Here is an 18009-nt window from a genome sequence, read left to right as displayed (position 1 = left end):
AAGAGACAAAGAATAAGCATCGACACTAAACATACTTGATCACGTTGATCAATCATTCAATCCATCCTTGTGTGAGGGCGAGGGCGAGGGTAAGGGTTAGGGTGAGGGGTTGAAGTGAAGCAAGGGATGATTTGTTTGTTCATTCAACATTGTGGTCAACAGATACAACAACATACAGATATAACAATCAACACTATGACAGATACTAGTAGTAGTACTACTACAGACTTATCACAAGTACTTGTAAAGTTACTACCAAAGTGTGATTGTAGCGACACTTGTAACAACAACAACACAAACAAACATAGACATGACAGCATCATTATTGAGGTGTTGCGCAACAGGACATTGTTAAGAAGGATAATCAATGTGGGCAGACCTATATATTGGAGATATTCAACTCTCAAGTATGATCAGCTCAACAGAGCCGACGATTTGTTGAGATTGAAACGTCACTATGTGTTGGTTGAGCGACTACTCCGCTGTGGCAACAACAGTATATCGTGGTCAATACAAGGATTGATGTTGCTCATCGAGTTGATGCCATTCGCTGTGTTCAAGCATGTCTATGACTCAAACAGATACATCATGCTCTATTATCATCGGGTATTGATGTCGACAGCTGCCAAATATGGACGACTGGATATGTTCAAGATCTTTGAGGCGCAGGTTCAAGACTTCCCACCCGGTCCGCAACACTCGTATCAATCCTCCTCAGATGACCATCTCATTCTGGCTCTTCATAACAACAGACAGGCGGTGTTTGATCATCTTTTGGCACGCGAGACGAAGCAAAGCATGGATCGTAGGTTGACCAATTGGTCCAATATCATTCCTCCAAACATAGGCCTACGTTCCCCCGATGATTGGCGAGAGATGGCAGCAATACTCAAGACATTGGTCATATACATCGAGACACACTACAAGAAGCTTACTCAAGGACAATATGTGATCACGCGTTTGTTGGGTGATTGTCAATTCATGTTGGTGCTGCTCTGCCAGGACATGGATCTAGCACGACTATCAATCAAATACTTCCCATTTAATGATGAGGAGCTGACCAATAGCTTCAACCTGGAATTGCTTAACTATGATGACCTCAAGGGGATACCCATCGATCCCGAGCAGTTGGGACGCAAGGTCGACTTCATCTTTGATCTTTTGGAACTCCATAAACGCCCTGCCACACGCACTGTTGTTGAATGGCCAGCCTGCAGAGAAGTGCTCAACGACGTTGGCGTGATGCTGCTCGACATCTTCTCCGCATTGACACAGAACTACGACACGTGGATAGTCATACGACGAATCTTTATGAATGTTCGCCAGGATGCCAACCAATCAGAGTTAGCCAAGTTCGTTCAGTACTTCATCTCTCGTGACATGACCACCCATCAACTTTTTGATGGACTCACAGCGATAAGCACTTATGGCACATTGGAGATGGTCAAACTTGCGATGGACATCGTAGGAAGATCTTTGGACGGGAAGGATCTGAGCAACGATGATTCATTCCCAAAGTCAGTGGAGATACTGGAGTACCTCGTTCAGCACAACCTGTATACAATGCGCACCTGGCCAGTAATCGTTCACTTTGCTTCATTGGGCGATCCAGACCAACTTAGGAAACTGTTCTCAACATTCCCAACATTATTGATTGATAATCAAACCTATACTGCTGATGATCTTAGAGTGTATCAGGATGAAATCATGGAAGCTTTGGAAAACCACAGCGTAGACACATGTATATCGATCCAATCAATCATCCAGGCTGAGCTGGCCAAAGCAAATCGAAATGCTGACTTTAAGATCGTAACTGTTCAAGCATATCTGTCTACACTGCAACAGGTCCAATCCCTCTCTGACGACAAATTAAGGAGCTTTGAATACTATCCTAATGAAGAAGTTTGTAAAGTGGACCCATCCGTGATCATCTCAATTCTCTCCAGGGCATCCGACATCATCCTCAACAAGCATTTCGCAGAGGGACTCATGGAGTCAGCCTGCACATATGGATTGATAGAGTACGTTCACCTTCTCGACTCGTCGTCCAATCAAGTCTTTAAGGATATTCGATCAGACTCAGATGTTATGGCAAATCTACTTCTTGCGGCCTACAATCATGGTCAATACTCAATATTCCAATACCTCGTGGGTTGTGGCGCAAGACTCAAATGGTTCATGTGGAAGAGGATCATAATTTTTGATAACAATAGCATCATGTTGTTGGATATGTTGCTTGACCAACAGCAGACCACTCTCACCCAGTCGGAGAAGGAAGTCGTGATACACTCTCTCTGCTCCAACCCCGACTCATCATTGATCAAGATGGTTTACAGGAGATGGTCTAAAGATATCAAACTCGATCGAGATATATTGGTACAGAAGGCCTTTAAATGTATGACACTGGATCGTGTGGATGTGTTGGCAAGCATTACAGAGATGATTGTCGATTGTTCTCGATTAGACTCAAACAATAATATCCTGTCGTCCAAGACTCGTTCCGCCACGGCCAAGACTCCAAACACTCTGCACTCTGCAAAGGAATATCTTCTCAATCAGATTGTAGCAAGAAAGGACGATTACTATGATGGCTACTACCATATGTTTGGCGGAGCGCAATGCATACGGTACCTCCTGGAAGGGTTGCCACAACTGACAATCAAGAGATTCACAAGTGCCAATGTTTGGATCAAGATATTTAATGGTCGTGATAAAGACAGACAATCAGATCAGAGGACTACAAGTGTCAAGAGACAAAGAACAAGCACCAACACTAAACATACTTGATTAAAACATCAATCGTTTGTGTGAGGGCGAGGGCAAGGGCAATGGCGAGGGCGAGGGTTGAAAATGTTGGAAGTTTCACGAATGGATCATTCAACCTTGACAACAACAAATACAACAACATATATATACAATAACAATGTCACAGAGTACTGACCAGGTGAACATATCACAAGTACTTCAGCAGTTGTTGCCAAAGTGTGACTGTAGTGATACATGTAATAATGATGATCAACACAAACAGAGACATGACAGTGTCATTGTTGGTGTGTTGTGCAACAGGACATTGTTCAAAAGGATTGTGGACTCGGGCAGACAAATACACATGAGGTATTCAATGCTCAAGTATGATCAACTCAATGATCCATATCGAATGTTATCAAACAAACATAACTATGTATTTCTAGAACGATTGCTTCGAGGTCACAGGATGAGTTGGTCTATTGACGGCTTGTTGCTGTTGATGGATTCGATGCCATTCATTGTGTTCAAACATGTATATGACACAAACAGATACCTCATGCTTTATCATCATCTAGCATTGATGGAGTCGGCAGCAAAGAATGGACACCTAGAAGCCTTCAAGTTGTTCTGGGCTCAAGCTAAAGAGTATCTACGTATCAAAGGCACCAACAATGTCGACGATTATCTCATGATGGCACTTGACAATGGCCGTTCGTCATTGTTTGGTTATCTCCTATCACGAGAGACCAAACAGAGCATGGACAAAAGAATACGACGAAGGAATCATTTGATTGGCCAAACGACAAGAGAGATGTATAAATTCAACGCAGACACAGACATGAGCGATATGGCATCAACACTTGAGATACTCATCAGGTATATCGCACATCACTACAAGAAGGACACCTCGATCACGCCTGCTCAAGCAATCAAATGTTTATTGATTGAACCATTCACAATGATACTGAGGTGTACCGACATGGAGTTGGCACGTCAATATATCGAGTGTGCTCCATTCAATGATATTCAACTCTTCGATTATTGCAACAATATATTTGGTTCAAACAGCTTCTACCTCTACGACAACATCAACAACAATCAAATGTGGATCAAACTCGACCTAGAGAGGCTGAGGCACAAAGTCAACTTCCTGTTTGAACTTCTCGAGTTGTATGGACGTCAACTAAAACGCACTGCAGACCGATCTCCTGGAAGACAGGAGGTGCTCACCGACGTTGGCATCATGATCCTCGACCTGTATGTCGTCATGAAGGAATTTAATGAACCTCAAATCGCCTCATACATCACACAGGGCATCTTCATGAATGTTCGCCAGACTGATCGTCCACATTTGGTAGAGTTCATCCATTACTTCATCGGACTCGGCAAGACACCCAAATCAAAAGTACTTGGACTGGCAACAATATGTACCTTTGGCACATTGGAGATGGTTGAGATTGGTCATCAGTTGTTGGATAGACCCGATGGTGGTCTAGACGGCCATTCATTGGTTCATGATGATCTTAGGATGGACTATATGCTTCCAGCATCTCTGGACATACTGAAATACCTGCATGATCATAACATGTACGAGGGCGATGAAGTGGATGTGCTCAATCACTTTGCTTCAATGGCTGAACCAGACATACTTCAAGCATTCTTTGATAACTTTACATATGATTTATTCTCACCAGACGAAGATGATATTATGTCAAAGGTCTATTCAATCAGAGATGAGATAAGATACTGCTTGGTCGACAAAGATATTGACAAAAGTCTGGCAATTCAATCAATAATACAGCGCGAAATTAACAAAGCCGGCTTAAACATGGACTTTGACATCATCTCTGAACGTGCCCAAGATTTAGATCCGCGACAGATCAAAAGACTACCCATCCATGCCCTCAAGTACATCAGATTCAAGCCTACACAAGACCATAGTGTTGAAGTGGTCAGCTATCTTCTCTCACAAGCCCAAGCGGCAGAGTTGGACTGGGAACTTACATTCCAGATCTTCACATCAGCATGTGAACTTGGTTTAATGGATTCTATTCGCTTGCTTGAAACATCATACCCTGTATTTGTTGATATTCGAACAGACTCGGAATTGATGTCACAGCTCCTCTCTGTGGCCTTTGCTCATGGCCACTACTCAATCTGTGAATACCTCATTGGCTGTGGAGCAAGATTTACAATATGGCGGGCAGTTGGAGGTTTGGACGTGAGCATCTTGGATACATTGATTGCATTGCAAGAACCGACTATCAAGGAGAAACAGGATACGCTCAAAGGAGCATGCGACCAATGCAACCTACCAATGATCAAGATCATCCTCTCAAAATGGTATCAGGATATTGTCATCAACCGTGAGAAGCTCTCAAGGGATTTGATATGTAAAACCTCGGATATGAAATGTTTGATTCTGGATCGAGTTGATGTGTTGGCATTCATTCTAGATCTGATCGAGAATGCCCATCCAGAACCGTCTGCAGTCGTTACAACACATGTAACCATGGCAATTCTCAGGGTATTCCTTCTCGAGAAGATGGTTGCTCAGGATATCTGCTATGCGGAGCAATGTATTAGATACGTCATGGAACGAATGGAACAACGGACCATCGACAATTTCAGTCATAATGTTTGGACCAATTATCTTCGAGACAGACAAGAAAAGACAGACAAGAGAGTCAAGCGACACCAACACTAAACATTCTTGTACTCCTTCGACAATGTTTGGAGCATGGTCAGATATCCAAGATACCCAATCATAATATCCAAGTCATGAGAAAGAGAACAGAACAGAGCATCATACTTCCACAACAATACTAAATATACATCCATTCGACATCATGATGAGAACGAGAGTTTGGGTCAGGTCTAAATGAGGGCAAGGGTTTTGGTAATAGCGAAATGAGGGTGAAAGTTTGGAGAGGACAATGGTGTCATGTGATTGGTGATCATTTGATCAAACTACGATTCTACATTCAACCAATCTAACAAACAATCAATCAATCAATCATGTCCCACACAACTGAACTATCACAAGTACTTAAACAATTCCTGCCAAAGTGTGACTGTCGAGACTCATGCCTCATGATGGTTGGTGCAGATAAACAAAGACATGACTACTTCATTGTTAAAGTGTTGTGCAACAGGACAATGTTAAGGACTATTGTAAAGATGGGCAGACTACCATTCACCAATCATTTGATATACAAGTACGACCGATTGTTAGATGCACACAAGTTGTTGATGAACCCACATTGGCACTATTTCTTTGTCGAACGACTTCTGCGACAAGGCGGCCGCCACTCCATGCATAACATGAATCGCGACTGCTTGGAGAAGATCATCGAGACCATGCCCCTGGCTGTGTTCCAACGAGTCAGTGACACAAACAAACACATGATACACTATTGGGACAAACAAATGAAGTCGATCGCTGCCAGAAATGGACGACTCGATATCTATCAACACCTCCAGACACTCTCTAAAGACTATCCATGCATCTCGAGAGGTCACCCATATCGTTTCGACGACGATCTACTGTGGGCACTAATTCATGGCCGACTGGCAATGTTTGAATATCTAATGCCAAGCGAACCATCAGATTACATGGCCAAGAGGATTCAATCATGGTCGGATCATTACACCTATTATGAATTGGTGGTATCAGACACCTCATACGATCTGGAGCAGATGGCCAAGATACTCAAGATGTTGATAAAGTATGTCCTAGTATGCAACAAGGAACTCAACTCAATCATTGAGTTGGAACAAATATTGCGTGGTACATTATTCAAAATGATGCTGAACTGCAAGGACATTGAGTTGGCAGGGCTAGTGGCAGAACATATACCTTTCAATCATGGTAGACTATGTCATCACATTGAGACTACCTTCCGTCCAACCATCGATGGTACTGATGTACTCCATGGCCCAGACACGCATCCAACTGATCCAGCACAGTTGGAGCAATCATTCAAATTCCTGATCAAGGTGCTACAACTCTATGGCCATCCTACACCTCAAGTTCATAAACTATTCCCTTGGTGCCATGATATACTCAACAAAGCTGGTGTGATCTTCCTCAACATCTATGTGATCCTATGCCATTACGAGAAGCCACAGCTCAAGTCACATATCAGGAAGGGAATATTCATGAATGTTCTTCCTGCTGAGACATTCAATCAAACATACTTAAGGATGTTCATTCGGTACTTCCTCTCTAATGATATGAAGACAGATGGACTGATGCTTGGCCTTGCGACAGTGTGCACATTCGGTACTCTGGAGATGGTCAAGATTGCTCACTATACTGTGTCACGCTCACGCCATAGAGGCTCACCAAATGGCAACAACATCCATCTGGACTGTGTTTATCCACGATCGATTGATGTAATGGAGTATATTCATCAGCACAATTTACACCCAATGGATAACTTGGAAACACTCAATTTCATTGTTTCATTGGCTATCCCAGACATGCTAAGATCATATCTTGCATTGTATCCTCATATACTCACACTTGATGACATTGTCCATGAATTGGATATTAATCATCTTGAACGATATGATATTGACAGGTCCATTGCCATCAAATCAATTATACAAGCCGAGTATGATAGAGCTCAACGTTCTGAGACAATCCAATGTCTCAACACACGTGTTGGGGAGTTAACACTTGAAAATGTCCAATCATTCTCAAACCACGCGTTGAAGGCAATGTCTTTTGTACCATCCGAGGAATATGATGTGGACCCTGGTGTGATCAGATATCTCCTCTCTCAAGCACCCATTGCTGGCTTTGACAAGAAGAAGGTCATGTCACTCCTGGAATCAGCATGTTCAATTGATCTACGAGATTGTGTTATGTTACTCGACTTGCCCAATGATGTCTTTGAACAGATACGATCAGACCAATCAAGTATGTCATCCTTGCTACATGTATCATTCACCTATGAAAAATACTCATTGTGCAATCATCTAATGGACAAATATGGAGCACAATTATCTCTCAAGACATGGGATTGGGTTGGATACGAGGACATAGCCACACTGGACACCTTGGTTGCCTTGCAAGCACCAAACAACATTGAGAAAGCAGAAGTGTTCAACCGAGCACTCTTATGCTTAACAAGAATTGATCGAGAATGTCCAATCCAGATGGTCTAAAGATAGTACACAGTAGAGAGTTGCTGAGCAAATGTGGTATCAAATGCTTGGGATTCGATAGAGTCGACTTACTTCCATTCTATGTTGAGCTGTTTGTCAAGTCTCTGCCAGAGGCTCCAAACAATACCAATCAGCACAATGCACTTGTCAAGGAATCAATCAATATTACAATGGTCATGGAATACTTTCTGGACATGGCAATCACAGAGAACAAGTGGTATGCACATAGATGTATTAGATACTTATTGGAAGGACTTCCAAAGAAGAAAATCACTAATTATAGTAACTATTATTGGATCAGAGATATTAAAAAAGATATTGATAGAGAAAGAGTCAATAATCAAATCAACAACAATACAACAACTGTTGAAGTTAAAAGAAGATATAATAGAATAGAAAGAGTTAAAGTCAAAAAGCAAAGAACAAACAATGTTAAGTACTTACATTAACATCAAATAAATGTTCAACTCGAAGAAGACTAGTCTAGATGTCGCGAAGTGTGAGTGTGTGACAGATAGAATTACCAATTTTGGATTCCAACCAATCTGGTGTGTTCATGTTCCCGACTCACTCCTTCTCTCGCTTTGAGACCTTCAACTCAATTTATTTCATTTCCCGACAAGACATGAGGTGAATCCTGCTCTTCAAAGAGACACATAAATCCTTAGCACTTATTTTAATAAAACAAATAATAATATTTTATTATTAATTATATATAATTAGGTAACTAAATCTATGTATCCATATGCATACCCACCATCAGGATATATACAGGCAAACCCATCACCACAACAATATCATCCAATGAATCAACGTAATAGACAGGTTGGTTTGGGCTTTGTACTGCCTCCTCCACCAACTGTGATAAATGCTCAGTTTGTAAATCCACCAGGAGTACAAGTGACATATAATCCACAGACTGGTGCCTATAATGCTTATGATCAAAACTCACTAGTACTACCTTATGGACAAGTACCAATAGGACATCAACAACAGGGTGGAGCATTCCTTGCCAGTCCCTATGCTCCTCCACCTTCACCAGGTTTTTACTTGCAACAACCACAAGTTCAACCTGGATACAACCCAGCACCAACATCATATCATGGTCCACTCAATCCTTCAAACTACAACACTGGATCACCTCCACATTCATACCTTCACCCATTGACATCACAAAGAAGTCCTCGTGAATACTCTCAACAAGGTCCAGGACCTTCTCAACAACAACATCAACAACAACAACAACAACCTTATCAATCATATGATAATCGTCCCTCACAATATGCTCCTCCACCTAAATCAGTCAGTCCAAACCTACCAAATCCTCAAGAGCAACAACATTATAGACCTCCTCCATCCAAGTCCCCTGAACCTGCACCTAGACCTGCTGATCCAACACCTCCACCTCCAGTTGCTAAGAGAGAGAACAAGCCTCAATTGGCAAAGGAGAACCCTGTCCCAGCTCATGTGGCTGCATCTGCCCCTCCACCCTCAGGTGACTCATCCAGCAAGCCAGGATTGACCAACGATGCCAAACAACATAAGAGAGACTTTGCACTCAAAGAACTGTTGTCAACTGAGGAGAGCTACATTGACTCTTTGGAGAATCTAATCCTAGTCTACAAGTTCCCATTGGAGCGTGACCCTACTATTGTACTCGAGCCTCATCAGATCTCTACAATCTTCTCCAATGTAGAAGAACTATTGGTAGTTAGCAAGGACCTACATTTGGAGTTGAAGCGTAGATTTGATATGCCACCAGAGAAGAGAGTGATTGGTGATATCTACATCGAAAAGGCAGCAGAGATGAAGAAATACGTCACTTATATCAACAACTACGAGCGATCAATGCAAGAGCTACAACTTGTTGAAGAGAAGTATCCAAACTTCTTCAGGAACATCCAAAAGGATAACCAATACTCGTTGGATATGTACGTATCGTTAGGATCTTTGATTGATTGATCATGTACTAACATCGCCATCCAAATAGTCAGAGTTTGTTGATCATGCCGGTGCAGAGAATACCAAGGTATGAGTTGTTGTTAAAGAACTTGTTGCAGAATACCAATCCAGATCATCTAGGCTATGAAGACCTCACCAAGGCTTTGGCAAGCATCAGAGAGATCAATGCCTATATCAACAACAACAAGAAGTTACAAGATAACCAAGACAGAGTGGTGACCATCCGTGACCAACTCAAAGGATGTCCTGTATGTATATGTTTGATTGATTGAATGATTGAATCAATGATTGACTGACACCCTACTACTTGATACAGAACACATTTGTCAATCCATCAAGAAGATGGATTAAAGAGGGTGTCCTCAATACAGCATGCAGTAGCAAGAAGTACAATGGAATGTTCATGGTGTACTTGTTCAACGACATCATCGTCCTGGCCAAGCCTACTCTATTCTCGCACAAGAGGACAAAGAAGTTTGAGTATCTCCTAGAGATACACTTGAACAAGAGCGAGTTCAAGATGCTAGAGGGTAAGTAGAGGAAGCACGACGATTCGAGACAACACACTGACTGACATTAATGTTGTCATTATACCAAGGTGGCAATGAGTTTAGATTCATATCCGACCCTGAGGGCAGCAAACCATTGATCTTTACGTTTATGGCAGTGAATGAGAAGGCAAAGAAGAGCTGGATCGATGACCTGAAGCTCTTGGAAGAGGGAAGAAGCATTGTGTAGGCCGCGGGAGGTGACATACCTTCATCCGCCGGTGTATCACTAATGTCATATTCTCCATCCTTGTAGTAATAGTAGTATTGATACTCCAGAGTATGTTGATGTGACTGTCTGTCTGTGTGTTGTTGATGGATGTGATGCTGATGGTGAAGTGATGCTGGAGTATGTTGTTGAAGTGCGAAGAGTTGTATATATTATTATGGTGATGTTGATGATGATGATGTTCGTTCATTCAATCACCTCTACGCCTTGGCAGTGCTCAAGTACTCAACGTACTCATCAATCAAAGTTGGCCATGATGCTAAACAAATAAACAAAATATGTTAATATACACTTGATCATCACTTGCGACTGTATCCTGACTACTACTCATACAATGACATACCTTCTGGATCATACTTTGTAATGTCATCGTTGACAATACGAACAAAGTCCAACATTTGGTTCCAGGTGTCTCGCGAGACACCTTGGTTCTTCTGTCGCAGGAACTCACACCAGTGCTTCAGATCCTTGTACTTGGCGGTGAGTGCGACCTCCCAGAGACCAATGGCCATGTCCAGGGACTGCACACGCTGGTTGGGCTGCATGCCATAGTCAAAGATGTAGCAGTAGAACTCCTTGAACGACTGGGCGTTGCCAACGACTGTCGCCAGCTTGGACATCTCTGATCGCAGCTTGTCGTGCGAGTCAGCGCGCAAACAGATCAAGGCGTTCTTGAACTCGGTCTTGGTGACCTCGCCCAGGGTCTTGGCGCGCAACTTCCACGAGAAAGCCAACTCGAGCAGCTCACTCTCGATCTTGAGGTCGCGGCACAGACGCTGTAGGTTCTCGCCTGATATCTTGTCGCGATCATCTTCGTCTGTGTACTTGTTGAACAAGGTCTCAATGCTTGATACATTGACCTCCTTTGGTATATTTGCTGGCTTTGAGAAGTATGAATTGATAGCTTCATCCAATCTCCACCTATTATCCTTCAACTCTGTTATTGCCTTTGACTCGGACACTGATGTCGATGCAACAAATGCTGTCACCTTGGACTTTTCATCAAAAGATAGCTTATCCTGTTGTGTTTGTAGTTTGTTAAATGCGTTCGTTAGTAATTGTGATTGAGTGACTATTAATATCGTTCTAGACTTACCATTATATATTTGTATGTATGTGTATTTGTTTGTTTGAATAAATGAGGGAAACAGAATTGTGTGCTTTAACTTTAGTCAATGCATGCATTGACCCTCATCTGACCATCGATCAATAACCTTCTTAGAAAATTCTTTTATCCCACTTTTGGTGTGTTCATCAGGTTTGCATCACGTTTCGAAAGAGATACTAATTGTACACACACAAGTTGTTTATTTGTTTGACAACATGTAGTTAGTATTAGTAATGTAATAATAGTAGGTGATGATGGATACTTTACCAAACTACTTATTGAAAGATATATATTTATCATTGTCAGAGAGACAAGTACATGGTCCATCATTGCTCGATATAGTATGTCTTGGTGCAACATGTAAACAGTTAAATGAGATATTGAAGAGTTTGCTACCTGCTCTGTTGCATCCACCTCCACCGCCACCACCCGGCCACATGATAATCAATAGAATAGAAGATTTAGAAACATTGACCAATGATCGACATGTAACTGCATTGGCCTTTGGTCTACAATTCAACACTCGCATCATACCCGGTACATTGCCGACGACACTACGTAGCCTAGTGTTTTGTGATCGATTCAACACTGTGATCGAACATGATGTATTACCGACATCATTAACATCACTCTGCTTTGGACTACACTTTAATCAATGTCTTGACAGTCCAGGACTGCTGCCTCCATCATTGACCTCGTTCACATACTTGGGCCTCCACGACATCAAGCCAGGTGTGCTGCCAAAGTCACTCAAAGAGCTTGTACTTGGCGCATTCGACCATGACCTTACGCCAGACACACTGCCCTCATCAATAACACGACTTACATTTGGCATGTTCAACAGGACAATATTGGAAGGTGTGCTCCCAGCATCACTCATTCACCTTACCTTTGGATATCAATTTAACAGGCAGTTGCTCCCAGGATCATTGCCACAGTCACTCCAACACCTGAACATGGGCTATATGTTCAAACATGATATACTGCCGTCGACACTGCCCTCATCGCTCCAATCACTTATCTTTAGCGAAACGTTCCATCTATCTATTGAGCATGTTCAACTTCCCCCATCTCTCACCAAGCTGAGGTTTGGCTATCTCTTTGAAGGTGGACTACCGGCTATACTCCCGCCATCACTCACACATCTGGAATTTGGTGCTTGCTTCAACCAGGCAATAAGTGGCGCACTGCCGGATACCATGTCCACATTGATCTTCTCCGAGGCCTATACACATGTGATGCATGAAGGGATTCTCAGGCCATCACTCACCAAGCTATGCATGGGTCTCAACGCGAATAAAGAACTCAAACCTGGTATGCTGCCTCAGACACTCACCGATCTGACACTTGGTGCATCGTTCAACGTACAATTCAACAAAGGAAGTCTTCCAGCCTCACTCATCTCACTCAGACTGGGCTCACTCTACAACCAACCATTCAATCAAGGTGTGTTGCCTGTATCTCTCAAGCATATGTCCTTTGGCACCTGCTTCAAATCAATGATTGAGTTCCCCAACCAACTCCAATCACTCAAGATTGCAAGCACTGATCAACTACACTATTTACAACAACTTCCATCATCGGCGCAGTCAGTGCACATTACCAACATTGAGACCAATAGCAAGCTCACACTCCCATTCTTTGCCCAACCACCCGCCCCAACCCGTCTCAGCTTGTTGTCGGCCAAACTCTACTCACATAGTTCAATACGACCCGAGCACTTTGACCTGAATGGCAAAGCTGTACAAGTCCAACTGGTACAGAGCATGGCGGCCAAGGTGCCCAATGTAGAGAACTACCGTTTGACGATCAGAGTCAAGTATGACTCTAATCCTCTGGACAATGCACTTCACTTCCGACACTTGGACGAGCAACACCTACTCTACGTACTGATATCTGATCATTGGAGCTCACCAGAACAGACGTGTCTATATGGAATCATTCCTGTTCTCCTGGAGAAAGATGTAGAAGCATTATGGAAACCACTCTTTGGTCCAAAGTCTAGGAAACAACCACCAAAGGAAGGTAATGCCATCTCATCATTCTTATCATCATTGTTTAAAAGCAGGAAATAGATAGATTAAGAGATATATTAATAGATAATGAATAAGTTATTTATTATGGAGGCAGGGATGTGATGGAATTGGTTGTTGTGTGTATGTGATACTGTCTGATCATCCAGTCTGGATGTCTTCGATAATGGCTTGACTTGGGTGGACATTTGTGGCCATGTTTAACAATAAATAGTTAATAAATAATAGGTTTGATCGATTGATTGATTGATTGATGGATGCCAATATGGCATATATGCTACAAGGGTGAAAGTGATGGTGATGGTGATGGCGATATGTGTGGAATTATCCCCTTAGTGATCGTGGCTCGTTGACTGGTGGAGGATTGGACTCAAACATTGACTTGAGTTGTTTGAAATTGTTGTTACTGTTGTTGTTGTTGTTGTTGCCTGCGAGAAGTGGAGATCGCTCTGCTGGTGAATTGGAGATTGGTGAAGTCGAAGTTGGTGTGGATGACTTGGGCGAAGAGGAGGAGGGCACATTGACAGGTGCTGGTGGCAACTTCATCTTGGGGTTGCTGTTAAACGACCTCTTGTAAGCTTGTTGCTCAGCTGTCCTTGTTGTTGTGGATGATTGTGATGTTGGTTGTGGTACGGCAGTAGCCATCTGTTGTTGCTCTGGTGACAGGCAACTAGCAAGGTCATCCAATATATCCAACACCTGAGACATCTCGCTCACTTTCGCTGGGGCTGGGGCTGGAGTTGGAGCTGGAGCTGGAGTTTGAGTTGGGACTGGTGCCACGACGCTCGAGAGCGAAGACACCTTGGGGGCAGGGGACATTGGTGGCTTGGGTGCAGATGGTGTCAATGGTGGCAGGAAGAGTGGCTTGCTGTCGGATTGATTGCTGTTGGTGACCTGTCTCAAACTGGACTCGCGTGAGAGTGTAGGTGATGATGTCCTGTTGGGCTGTGTGCGTTGGTATCCATTGGTACCAGATGCAATGGCACTGTTGTTGTTGCTATTTGGCAGGATGACGATTGGTTGGACACGTGGCAGTGTGAGCGAGGCATTGCTAGCCTTTCTGAAAAGCTGTGGTGGGCCTGTGCTTGGGCTTGAGGCCAGGTTGGGGCTGGTGCCCAGCGATGGACTTGAGCTTGCTCCTTGGCTATTGCTGCTGGTCAGTATGGGGCTGGATGTGTTGGGACTGGATGCCGAGCCTGTTGAATGTGTGATATTGTATCGGCTACCATTGGTACTATGTCCATTGCTGTGGCTGTTGCTGCTGCTGCTGTTGTTGCTGTTGTTGCGGACAAGCTGGCTCTTGGTCGGTGTGTTGTTTGAGGAGGAAGTTGAGGCACGCTCGTCGACGTCCAACTCCAACTCCTCGGCAGAGTCAGAGTCGTCTCCAGACTCGTCTGATGAGTCAAGACTGTCAGAGTCCTCACCCAGGTCCAGGTCAAGCTCGACGAAGCTGCCACGGTCCAACTTGGCAGCCAGTGTCGGGTCCATCATGTTGATAATATGATCGTTCTCTTGCTCATAGATGATGCGCTTGGCCGCACGACGCTCCTTTCTCAGACGCTTCCTCTCGGCCCTGGCGGCGCGTTCCTCTTCGGTTAGCTCCTGGTCATTGCGCGCTGCCTTGACGCGCTGCTTGATCGTCTTGCCCTTCTTCTCGATCGTGTTGACCACCTTCTTCATAGTATTGTACACGGCGGCGCCACTCGATCGCAGGGTGCCCTGCAACTTCTCGGCCGTGGTGCCTTGTCTTTGCTCGTCAGTCTCGAGGCCATTGGGGTTCTCATCGCTGCCGCCATCCCTTGATGGACGGTCGCCATTGAAGTGGAACAACTGACGTGAGCGTAGAGTGGCGACGGCATTCTTGAGCATGCGCACGATCCTGCCGAACGAGTTCAACTCTTCATCGGCAGTGGTTGTGTTGTTGTTATGTGATATGGTGCTACTGTTGTCTGTGAACTGATGGACTGTGCTGCTGCTGCTGTTTAGACTGGAGTTGTCGTCAATGTATTGCTGGGCCTCGTCTGGCATTGGTTGGTCGGCATTCTTGTTGCCGCGCAACTGTGGATTCAACTCGAACAACTTCTTGAAGCTCATGGTCTTCATCTGTTGTCGCAGCTGAGCATACTTGCTCATCTGAGGAGAGTCTGGTGAGCCTGTGGTGGGCACCTCACCACTGCTGGAGCTGGCCACGTCGACGTCCTCACCGCCACCTCCGCCGCCCGGGGCATCCCTGCGGCCCATTGTCTTGAATCTCTCGAGTCTATTCTTGGACTCATTGAAGAATTTCTGGAGGCGATATGTGTTGATCTGGATGGGGCCTGTTGAGTTGACTGGCAATCCAATGATACTATCACTCATTGGCAGCATTCTCCTGTATGTGTCCTCGACCATCTCCACCTCCCTATTCTTAATATCATCCAACACGTTGCCCAGGTTAACCTGGAATGTTTGGATCGAGTCTGGATTTGTCCATTTGATCCTTGATACAAGATTTCTTTTTGATTGATTGATTGAGTATGAGTGAGTGATTGAGTGAGGGTGGCCATGGACCCTTATACATACCTTGTCTTGTGTAATACTGTTACAAAGTCCTCTGGTACTGTGGCCTCCATCTCCCAGATCTCATCAAAGAGTTCAAAGGCAATGGAGAACAACTCTTCAAACCAGTCGTCCTGGTCAAAGATGATCTCATAGAGGTTCTCATCTGTTGGTCGTCATGGGTTAGTATATGCCCGTCCAGTCCAGTCCACCACATCAATCAAACAACTATACTACACATACCATCGATATATATCTCATAGATGCAGTTTGTGATGGCCATGGCCACTTGGATGAAGGAGTAGTGGGCCGACTCTGGGTCACGTTGTACTTGTACCTGAAGGATCTCGTTATAGATTCTAGAATAACGTGCTCCAAAGTATATCAGGTTGCGAAGGCCCAGTATACCTGTACCAAGCAGCTCCTGTTGGTCCACTGCTGATGTGCCATTGAAGCCAATCAATCTCAACTTTTGTTCCAAAGGCAGTGACTCCAACTCGCCTTTGAAAGACATCTTTATCAATCTGGCTACCAAATGGTCAATGTTTTGTCTGTGATGATGGGATGGACTGTTAGTGGATGGATCGCGTGGGGATGGAGGGCCTGGGAACATACCTGTCCTTTACTTGCTTGCCAATCTTGATGTTGGCAAGACGGTGCTTTTGGTAGTGGAGCAACTCGGACCTGACATTGGCATTGATGTTCTTGATGTGCTTCTTTACAATTTCGTTGATGCCATTGGCGCTGATCGATTGGCGATATCTCTCAAAGTCAAAGTGAGTGGGCGCCGCGAACAACATGTGATTGATGAACGATAGACAGCCGGCCAGCAGCTGGTCGTACGACTGGAATGATGGAAGCACGGCGGGTGGCGCGGCGACCAGATGGCCGTCGGCTCCGGCGACTGTGGGCGGCTCGATAATATGGAGGTAGAAGTTCTTTTGGTATTGTTGGGAGACGGATTGGATTGCATCGTTGAGCACGTGGAACATAAGTGATTGGGTGGTCTTGATTGAGGCCAGGTTGGCAGGGGTGTTGTTGAGGGAGGCTGGCGTATCGCTGCTGAAGCCCATCTTGTTGGAGGGGTCGGGCGATGGCTGGAAGGGAATGTTGGAGAAGGGATTGATTGCATTGACAAAGTTGACTGGTGCGAACTTCTTGGTCGAAAGCATCTGGATCAACAAGCTGAACAGACTGGCCTGCTTGCTGACATAGACGAATGATACAACGGCCGTGGCCAACATCTCGACCGATTGCTCGCCCTCATTGCTCTGACCCTCGTCTGAGGACTCCATCTGTACCCTTAATCCAGCGAGGCCACCTGTGCCGCCTCTCTGTTGCCTCTGTTGCTGTTGTTGCTGTTGCAAGTGTACCAGTGGCGACGATGGTCGCTGTATTTGTACGTCCATCTACTTGGTTGGTAGTTTGTTAGGCTACGTTTGTATCTTTATGTACTGTGGCTGTTGTGTTTGTTCGTTTGTGGCTGTTTGATGATGCGGTTTGTGGAGGATGTGGGTGTTTCGACTCAAAAAAGTGATCAAACTTCGTGTTTCGTAACTTTGTGTGTGATTGTGATTGTGATGTGGAGTGGTGGTTGTGTTGTCGACCAATCAGCCGCGTGATTATGGTGTCTAAGACTTTTAAATATTTATAAGTAAGTAAAGTGTT

General features: G+C 44.3%; 7 protein-coding genes across 7 annotated transcripts; 5 read left to right on the top strand and 2 right to left on the bottom strand.

Annotated features, from left to right (window-relative positions):
• Positions 1–195: 195 nt before the first annotated feature.
• On the top strand, positions 196–2475 carry SAMD00019534_030290 (hypothetical protein; the record flags this gene model as incomplete). The annotated part of the gene is made up of 1 exon (XM_012901162.1): positions 196–2475. A coding segment is annotated over one exon (2280 nt), but the record flags the coding sequence as incomplete, so codon positions are not given.
• Positions 2476–3328: 853 nt separating this feature from the next.
• On the top strand, positions 3329–5455 carry SAMD00019534_030280 (hypothetical protein; the record flags this gene model as incomplete). The annotated part of the gene is made up of 1 exon (XM_012901161.1): positions 3329–5455. The coding sequence occupies one exon, from the start codon at positions 3329–3331 to the stop codon at positions 5453–5455; it is 2127 nt and encodes a 708-aa protein (XP_012756615.1).
• A 389-nt stretch (positions 5456–5844) lies between these two features.
• Positions 5845–7923, top strand: SAMD00019534_030270 (hypothetical protein; the record flags this gene model as incomplete). Its single annotated transcript, XM_012901160.1, has 3 exons — positions 5845–6476; positions 6624–7675; positions 7754–7923. The coding sequence occupies 3 exons, from the start codon at positions 5845–5847 to the stop codon at positions 7921–7923; spliced, it is 1854 nt and encodes a 617-aa protein (XP_012756614.1).
• Positions 7924–8658: 735 nt separating this feature from the next.
• SAMD00019534_030260 (hypothetical protein) lies at positions 8659–10623 on the top strand (the record flags this gene model as incomplete). Its single annotated transcript, XM_012901159.1, has 4 exons — positions 8659–9854; positions 9914–10133; positions 10202–10415; positions 10484–10623. 4 exons carry the CDS (start codon positions 8659–8661, stop codon positions 10621–10623), a joined length of 1770 nt encoding a protein of 589 aa, XP_012756613.1.
• A 239-nt stretch (positions 10624–10862) lies between these two features.
• Positions 10863–12650, bottom strand: SAMD00019534_030250 (hypothetical protein; the record flags this gene model as incomplete). The annotated part of the gene is made up of 3 exons (XM_012901158.1): positions 10863–10921; positions 11006–11681; positions 12597–12650. 3 exons carry the CDS (start codon positions 12648–12650, stop codon positions 10863–10865), a joined length of 789 nt encoding a protein of 262 aa, XP_012756612.1.
• Positions 12331–13827, top strand: SAMD00019534_030240 (hypothetical protein; the record flags this gene model as incomplete). Its single annotated transcript, XM_012901157.1, has 1 exon — positions 12331–13827. A coding segment is annotated over one exon (1497 nt), but the record flags the coding sequence as incomplete, so codon positions are not given.
• Positions 13828–14127: 300 nt separating this feature from the next.
• SAMD00019534_030230 (hypothetical protein) lies at positions 14128–17750 on the bottom strand (the record flags this gene model as incomplete). Its single annotated transcript, XM_012901156.1, has 4 exons — positions 14128–16297; positions 16366–16507; positions 16585–16892; positions 16957–17750. 4 exons carry the CDS (start codon positions 17748–17750, stop codon positions 14128–14130), a joined length of 3414 nt encoding a protein of 1137 aa, XP_012756610.1.
• Between the last annotated feature and the right edge of the window lie 259 nt (positions 17751–18009).

This window comes from Acytostelium subglobosum (assembly GCF_000787575.1).
Source record: "Acytostelium subglobosum LB1 DNA, scaffold: scaffold5, whole genome shotgun sequence".
Taxonomy (NCBI): Eukaryota; Evosea; class Eumycetozoa; order Acytosteliales; family Acytosteliaceae; genus Acytostelium; species Acytostelium subglobosum.
The sequence above is the reverse complement of the archived record's forward strand: the minus strand, read 5'-3'. Positions and strand labels throughout refer to the sequence as shown.